Source organism: Leptodactylus fuscus, chromosome 10 (genome assembly GCF_031893055.1).
Source record: "Leptodactylus fuscus isolate aLepFus1 chromosome 10, aLepFus1.hap2, whole genome shotgun sequence".
Taxonomy (NCBI): Eukaryota; Metazoa; Chordata; class Amphibia; order Anura; family Leptodactylidae; genus Leptodactylus; species Leptodactylus fuscus.
Window position 1 is genome coordinate 82180800 of NC_134274.1, and position 8860 is coordinate 82189659.

Here is an 8860-nt window from a genome sequence, read left to right on the forward strand (position 1 = left end):
GTTCTACAAGGACTCTGCGGTCCTCCCTTTGAACCCTTGTCTGAAGTGGATTGGAAGTACCTGGCATACAAAGTGACCTTTCTGTTGGCAATAACCTCCGCCAAAAGGGTTGGGGAACTACAGGATTTGGACTCTGGTCCCTTTAAAAACTCATCTGATGGTTAAAACCTGTGACAATACATGAGTAGTGTCACATCTTAGAAAGTGTTGCAAATGCTGCGTTGATCAGGAAGGAAGCGAGCCATTACATTTCATGTAGCACAAGTCAGAGACATAGTTTTTTTAAAACCTATAGAAAATTCATCTGCAACGTATGTACAGCACAGCCGGAGCCGATGCGGATGTACACGATTCCCAGGCTTATAATTTAACTTAGCAGCGAGTCCTTCTCTTCCTCGTGGAAGTAATCTGCTTCATTCAAGTAACCCTCAAGAAAAGTCATCTCCTAGAAGGAAACAGAAAGAAATCTGATGAGCCCAAATTGTAAAGACTGCGGATAAAACCTTCTAAAATAACACAGAGCTGAAGAACGCGTCGTCGTCATGTAAAGGGGGGCTCTAACCTCTAAAATGGTCTCAGAGGGTCAAATTTAATACACTTTGTGCGATTTTGTCAAAAATATATATATTTTTTTTTTTCCAACCCTATGGTCAATTTTAGATTTGAATCTCAATTTTCTTCTTTATTGAAAAATCCGTAAAAAAATAAAAAAATAAAAATCTATTTTAGGCTTCAAATTTGGACACCCATAACTTTTTAATGTGTTTCACCATGTATGGAGCTTTGGATAGTTAAAAAACATTTTTTTTTAACTTTTAAGTAAGGTGATCGCAGTGATCGCCTGGAAGGAAACCAGGCAGTAAGTGTTCAATTTCCCTGCAGTGCCACCACAGGAGAAATAAGGTATTACACACGTCACTCACTGAAATCAGTACACAGATCTGTCTCTATATGTATATACAGAGGAAATCTGATGCAGAGATTGAGCAGGAAAGAAAGTGACCAATTCGGCAGCATTTTCTGCTGCAAAGCTGCCATCTGAATTTGGATGCTTTTTATGGCAGTGGACCTACAAATGCAAAGGTAAAAATCTGTGGCAATAAAAAACACGCTGCAAGTTTTTTTTAGCCCAAACCTCTCCCCTCGATTGGATATTAATGCGGCTAAAAACGCTCACCCTTCCCAAAAAGCCCTTGTCCTCCATCTTTGATAAAGCCGACTCTACTATCTCATCGGCAGACTCTTCTTTGGCTTCTTCAATAAAGGGAATACAGCGCTGGTAGAGGAAATACTTGTAATGTCGGAGCAGGTGATAGGCCTCGGTGCGATTGGCACAGGTCTTACCAATCACTAGTTTCTAAAGGGAGAAAGAACAATCACATTATACTTCCATGTGTCAAGTAACAGGAACTGAAATGTCTATTCCCGGCGAATATAGGGGGGGTCTTTATTTACTGGGGGGGGGGGGGGGAAATTACCTTACCTACAAGGACTCCAGTTTTTACAATCCAATATCATGTTACAACATGCTAACTAAACTCTAGACAGGCTGTAATGCACACCACAACCACTGGGTGGCAGCACATAGACACATAAGCTATGCATATGTTATGTTGTTTTGAAGAGTTGGTCATCCTGTGGTACACATATCTGGCCACGAGGAAAGGTAAAGGCACATTTTCCACCATGTGAACATACCCTAAGGATGTGTCTACTACAGTGAAGTATTATTTTATTTACTTATTTAGTGCCACGTATTCCAAACCACAATATCTCGTCGGTCTCGTCCTGGGGCTCACAATTCCGAACTTACTTTTCACAGGGTAATATCTTAAAAATAAAACCTGAGCAATAAGAAGATGTTAGAAATTAGCCTGTGGTCAGGGCCTATTATTGGCCAGGTTCAGGTAAGTACCAAGGATGACCCTTCAAGTAGGACAGTATGAAGGCCCCTGACCACACAGTCACTAGGTCAACAAATATTTAAAGGGATTCTACCATTAGAACCTTTTTTTGTGGATAAGACGTCGGAATAGTCTTTAGAAAGGCTATTCGTCTCTTACCTTTAGATGTGATTTTCGGCGCGCTGTTCCTTAGAAATAACGTTTTTTTTTACCAGTATGCAAATTAGTTCTCTCACAGCGATGGGGGCGGGCCCCAGTGCTGAAAATCCGATGGGGGCATCCCCACTGCTGCTTGAGAACATGATCCTGCAACGCCTCTATCTTCGGCTGGATCCTCCCTTTCCCTGTCGTCTTCCTCCTGCATCACCTCCGATGCTTGCGCAGTTGGCTCTGCCAGTGAGACACCAGCAGAGACGAGTGCGAATGCCAGCCGGCAGCCATTTTTGGGAGGCCTCTCCTGCATTGAACTACAAGAGCAAGAGCGACCTCTGCGCAGTCGGCTCTACTAGTGTCTCACTGGCAGAGCCAACTGCGCAGGTGTCGGAGGTGACGCAGGAGGAAGACGACAGAGAAGGGGAGGATCCAGCCGAAGATAGAGGCGTCGCAGGATTGTGTTCTTGAGCAGCAGTGGGGACGCTCCCATCGCATTTTCAGCGGAGGAAACTTTTCAGACTACCCTTGTACTGACCAACCAACCCAGCGACCTACAGGCGCCAGAAGTCACCTCAGCACCATCACTAAAGAGAGTTGCAGTTCTGTGCCTATTGCATGAATATGAGACGAGCTGATCCCGGGCCCCATATACAGGAGTATCCTTCAGTGCCCAGAGGCTGGTGGATGAGGGTACAGGGGTCCGACCCCGACCAGTCACATACTGATGGCCCAGCCTGTAAAAAAAACAGTGTTGTTCCCTGAAAAGTCCTTTAAAGGGATTCTACCATTAAAACCTCTTTTTTTGTGGATAAGACATCGGAATAGTCTTTAGAAAGGCTATTCGTCTCTTACCTTTAGATGTGATCTCTGCCGCGCCGTTCCTTAGAAATACGGTTTGTAAATTAGTTCTCTGGCAGCGATGGGGGCGGGCCTTAGTGCTGAAAATGCGATGGGGGCGTCCCCACTGCTGCTCATGAACACATCTCTATCTTTGGCTGGATCCTCCCCTTCTCTGTCGTCTTCCTCCTGCGTCACCTCCGACGCCTGCGCAGTTGGCTCTGCCAGTGAGACACTAGTAGAGCCGACTGCGCATGCCGGCCGGCGGCCAATTTTGGGAGGCTGCTCTTGCTCTTGTAGTTCAATGCAGGAGCGGCCTCCCAAAAATGGCCGCTGGACAGTATTCGCACTCGGCTCTGCTGGTGTCTCACTGGCAGAGCCAACTGCGCAGGCGTCGGAGGTGACGCAGGAGGAAGACGACAGAGAAGGGGAGGATCCAGCCGAAGATAGAGGCGTCGCAGGATCGTGGTCTCGAGCAGCAGTGGGGACTGCCCCCATCGCTGTGAGAGAACTAATTTGCATACCAGTAAAAACCGGTATTTCTAAGGAATGGCGCGGTGGAGATCACGTCTAAAGGTAAGAGCCGAATAGCCTTTCTAAAGGCTATTCTGACGTCTCATCCACAAAAAAAAGAGGTTTTAATAGTAGAATCCCTTTAAGGGCTTCTGGGACAAGGACCATGTAACTAGCACATACATATTTTTTTGTGCTTTAGGTTTACACCTTTGTATTATTAGGTCATACAGAACAGAATATTACCTGTGTATCATCTTGCAGGAAGTCGTCGGCTTCTAACGTCTTGTGATCATAGGCTTTTCCTGATAAGGTCACCAGATAACTGCAATAGCGCTGCAGGTGACACGCTTCACAGGCCGTCAGCTCAGCCGCTATGTGCTTGATCTGAAGCCTGGGATAGCAGTTTATCCTTTCCTGTAACAATAACCAGATTCTATCTTATTTTCATTCAGCTTTGCTGTGTAGACTCGGACAGAATCAGCGGAGGACAGTGGATATAATGTCAGATAACAGCTTTGTTGTATTTCAGGAGACCTAGGGAAGGTAGGATACTAAAGTCTATGCACACAAATTAAGGCAGCTTCCTGTCATTTCTTGGACTTTGGGGGTGGGACCGAAATCTATGTGTTCTCTATACTAGTCTTAAAGGGATTCAATCATTAAAAAGCAATTTTTTTGTCCCTAACAAGTAGGAATAGCCTTAAAAAAGACTATTTGTCTCCTACCTTTAGATGTCTTCTCTGCGCCGCCGTTCGGTAGAAATCCGGGTTTTCTTCTGTATTCAAATGAGTTATCTCGCAGCACTAGTGGCGGGCTCCAGTGCTGAAACAGCACTGGGGGCATCCCCAATGCTGTGAAAGAAATCTCCAGCACCGCCTCTATCTTCGCCTGGAACGCCTCTCTCAGCATCTTCTTCTGGCGCTGGGTTCAAACTTGTACACATACACAGTCGGCTCTGCTGTCAAGCCTCAGGCAGAGTCAACTGCGCATGCCCGTGGCCATTTTCTTGTGCCTGCTTACACTAGTTTTCTGTGTAAGCGGGCACAGGAAAATTGCCGTGGGAATACTCAGTCGGCTCTGCCCAAGGCCTGTTGGTAGAGTTGACTGTGTATGCATAGAAGTTTGAACCCAGCGCCGAAAGAAGATGCTGAGAGAGGCCGCTCCAGGTGAAGATGGAGGCGGCGCTGGAGATTTCTCTCTCAGCATTGGGGACGTCCTCAGTGCTGTTTGAGCGCTGGAGCCCGCCCCTAGTGCTGCGAGATAACTCATTTGCATACCGAAGAAAACCGGGATTTCTACCTAACGGTGTCACGGAGAAGACATCTAAAGGTAGGAGAAGAATATTTCCTAAGGCTATTCCTACGTGTTAGGGACAAAAATAGCTTTTTAATGATTGAATTTATTTAAAGGAACTCCCTGACAGGCACTAATTCCGTCTGAATTATCAGGAGGCTTCGGCCCTTACTAATTTAGACCACTCCCATGTGCCAAAATGGAAATCTGCCATGAGCTGTAGTAAATTTGTTGGTCCACGACATCCCCGACCTGCTCACTTTCACAAAAAATGGGGGGATAAGAAAGAAGGAAGTGGTTAGTCTTTGGCTATAAAAGGGAAGTGCGCCAAAGATGTGACAGTATCATTCTTATCTATGGCAGTGTTCTGGAATAGGGAATAGTAATGTCCCCAATACTGTTGGGAAGAGAGTGCAGAAGTCCTTGGTTGTAGCCTACCTTATATCTATTAGTCCATCGGCAGCTGGTGATGAGTTTCTCCAGACGTGGGGCTAGGATACGTTCGTCCAAATAATTTAGTGAATTCAGCTGATCTTTACATCTTCTTTTCTTTCTTTTACCATCTAGGGAGTAAGAGAAAAAGAAGGTTGGAAACTTTGGTCGTGCGACATCGGACAATTAGGGAGGATGGCCAGTGTTGTGGACAACAAAATCCCATCCCCCTCTCCACTTCATGTCGTGAAGGGGTTAAGGATGATTGTCCCAAAGTGTTATAGAGGGAAGGGGTTCTGTAGTGATGGTATAAGGGGTTTCCCAGAGTGGGTCAATCCGAGCCCTTACTCTTGGTCCAGCCAGCTAACTTGGCACAAACGCCCACCCTCCCTCTTTTAAAAGGGTTTGACGTGTATATATGTTGTTCTTAGGAAGCATACATGATCTGATAGGTCTCACGTTAATTTGACATTTACTTCAGCTGCTGGTCTCTTATTTTATTGGCTCCCCGGTATGTTATTGCAAGTCACAGCTGGAGGGCGGTAATGGCGGACGGGAGAACCGGACTGGGGGCTTACCACTCCTCACGTTGATTAGAAGTTCTTATTAAAGCTGTGGTCGACCTCTGCCCAACCATTGCCCTGTGTCATTATTTATTAGGGGGGAATGGGACATTAGGATATTTGGTCTTGGTCCAGCCAGTCTAGAGTTCAGTATATGAAAGCTCAGAAGCTCCCCCTAAAGGTAGATGCAAGCAGGCACAATGTTTTTCTTTAAAAGGAACCCGTGACCGACTAAACCTGGCACAGTCCCATATGGACCAGTGCCTTAGTGTACAAATAGCCCTCCCTGTGGCCACAGACTAAGTTAAGCTATGGGACCTGTACAACTCAGATTTTAGGTTCTTTTTTTACGACTGTATTAGGGCAGGTTCACATCTGCGCCTGGTGTCCGGTTTGTGCAATTTGGCAGGTTTCCGTCTTCTGCCCCAAGAAACTGGACAGGAGATGGAAATCCAACAGTCAGTTTTCAATCCCATTCACTTGAATGGGTTTGCAAAGTGACCGCCCGTGTGTGTCTTCTGCCTGTTCGCAGCGTAAACCGGACACAAAGTCCTGCATGTCCGACTCTATGTCCACTGACTATATGGACATATAAAGTCAATGGGCGATCGGGAAGTTGTCATCTTACTCACTATATAACCTTCTCAAGGACTTCTCTTCTGCAATGTCCATTAGAAACGCCTTAATGACTTTCTCAAGATGTGAGGACAAGTCATGGCTGGCAGCTGTAAGGAAAAACACAGACACATCTGTTATCAACATAAACCACCTTTTAGTTACGACCTCCATAGAAACATGGCAGCAACCACGAAGCTTCCACAGAGGTCAGAGAAACCTATATGATAAAAGCCGTCTCAATTATAGCCTATGGGACTTACAGAGAGAAATGTGATGTTTCTTGAAGAGCTTCTTGACATTTGAGGTTGGATTAACGGAGCTTCCATCATTACTCTCTTCATCCGGTACTATGAAGTCGGACATATTGTCACTGTCCTGGCTCTCCTCCTGGGTTTCTGGGGTCAAGGGTTCATATTCATCATGTGGACTCTCCTGTCACATAGCAAATGAGACATTAGAGCTCACTTATAGGGTGCGACTACCTAGGGATCGCAATGTACATTTTTTTTTTTCCTATCAGTATGTCTTTGTAGAATGGGACGAAATCCACGCAAACACGGGGAGAACATACAAACTGCTTGCAGATGTTGTTCCTGGCGGGATTTGACCCCTGGATTCCTGCGCTGCAAGGCTGCAGTGCTAACCACTGAGCCACCGTGTTGCCCCCATAGTTTTTTTCCTTGTACAGTTGCACTTAGTCTTTCTCACCATTAAAAAAAAAAAAAAAAAAATGGCCGCCATGACAAAAAACACCAATATATTGGATGGGTACCAGCGCCAATATCCATAATTTATTCTTATGGAAGCAGCCAATCCTTTTATATAATTTTTCATTCTTTTCACAAGACATCTCTCTTGCGTCTTTCTGAACAAATCACCTTACATAGGAGGGCCAGCTTCCTAAAAAAAATATAGCAGGTTCTCCACTTTGGACACTCTCTGCTTGTTAGAAAGGTCACTCAAATTAGACTCTTAGAGATTACCTGTTATCTTTGGAAAAACAAAGTGTTAATTTCTCAGCAGTGCCTCCACAGGAGAAGTTAAGTATTACACAGTGTCCATGTAAATCATTGTGTTATCTGTATAATGCAGGACAGGTCAGGTCCTCCAGAACAAGAGACACTCTTGGCAACCGCTCTCTACTCTGGCCAAGAATTGAAGATCTCGAACAGAGGAGCCTTAGAATTACGTAATAGGATGTACAGAAACGGGACAAATGTCTCTCCATTAAACCAAGCGCAGCGCTGGGAATATAAACAGACATGGAAATATAGCGGTATAATAATGAAGAAAATGGTAAGGTTTACTGAGGACAGCCTAAGTCTCGTCGTTGGTTCTGTCTGACATCTCAAGCATTGTCCTACGTCCTTGATATCTCAGGCGTAGACAGTACTCTCTCTACTTTAGGCAATGACCTCAGTGTGTATGCGCCATCCCAAGAATGAATGGTGCAAGTGACCGATTTCGGTGTCGAACAAAGTGATGTAGGACCCTATAGGAAGAACCTGAATGTAGACACGAAGGTTGTCTCAATAGGGCATCAGTACATTGGACAGTGCTTAGACCTTGGTTGAACTCATAAGATTAAAGAAAAAATACTGCTCCTTGAGTCTAGTCAAAATAGGCACCAAGGACATCTAACATCAAAGAAGAGATCATGGGACCAAGGTAACAAACGGAAGACATCACGTTACCTCAGCGGACTCATGGCTGACGGTCCGTTTTCGGGACCTCTGTCTCTTAGCAAGCTGTTTGAGCGCTTCCAACCTCTTTTTTTTCTTGATGTGGACCTTGGTCTCCTCATCCACGGCCGCTTCATCGCTGTCATCTTCCTTAATCACACAGCTTCGCTTGACGATTACTTTTTGACCAGGTCCATCACTGTCCGAGCTGCTCTCACTGTCTATCATGGCAGACTTGCTCTTGAGTCTGGGTCTTCTGATGCGGCCTTCTCCATCTTCTTCAGGAAGCGAGTCTTCATCTTTTTGGTCTTCTGACTCCTCGGAGCAGTCACTGTTGTCACTGCCTTCATCAGTCTCCTCCAGTTCTTCCTCCTCTGAGGTAATGGACTCGTCAGAGTCCACGAAGTGGGAGAGGTCGTCTCTCTTGGTACGTTTCCAGTCCACTCGAGATTTCCGAACTGGTTCAACCGATTTTCTTTTCTGCCTCGTGTTATAGGTCTTGGAGACTGTTGTCATATTTACAGGAGGAGCTGAAAAATAAAGAACAATGGCCTCAAAAACAAAGCAATTTATTTTAGACAAAGTTAATTGGAGGAGATTCATCAAGACTATTTTATCTTACGCTCATCTTGATGTCCCCTGTCCCAGTATGTCACTGGGAGACAAGGACTCCTGGCATCATAGGTAACTATATTGCTACAAGTCCCGCTCCCAGCATGACGTTCAAGTCGGTAAATTTGGCTGACACGTGGACAATGTTTCACAGATGAAACCCGGTCATATGTTGTTACCCTAAGACTAAGGCATTGTATTTCCTAATGGACTATTTGATGTACTGAGAAGCTGGAAATGAATTCAGAGT

General features: G+C 45.3%; 1 protein-coding gene across 1 annotated transcript; it reads right to left on the reverse strand.

The window, feature by feature from the left end:
* Positions 1 to 349: 349 nt before the first annotated feature.
* On the reverse strand, positions 350 to 8526 carry LOC142219061 (coiled-coil domain-containing protein 82-like). The gene is made up of 7 exons (XM_075288017.1): positions 8011 to 8526; positions 6577 to 6748; positions 6331 to 6423; positions 5142 to 5266; positions 3654 to 3824; positions 1178 to 1357; positions 350 to 445 (listed from the first exon to the last, which is right to left on the reverse strand). Exons 1-7 carry the CDS (start codon positions 8512 to 8514, stop codon positions 368 to 370), a joined length of 1323 nt encoding a protein of 440 aa, XP_075144118.1. The 5' UTR covers positions 8515 to 8526; the 3' UTR covers positions 350 to 367.
* Between the last annotated feature and the right edge of the window lie 334 nt (positions 8527 to 8860).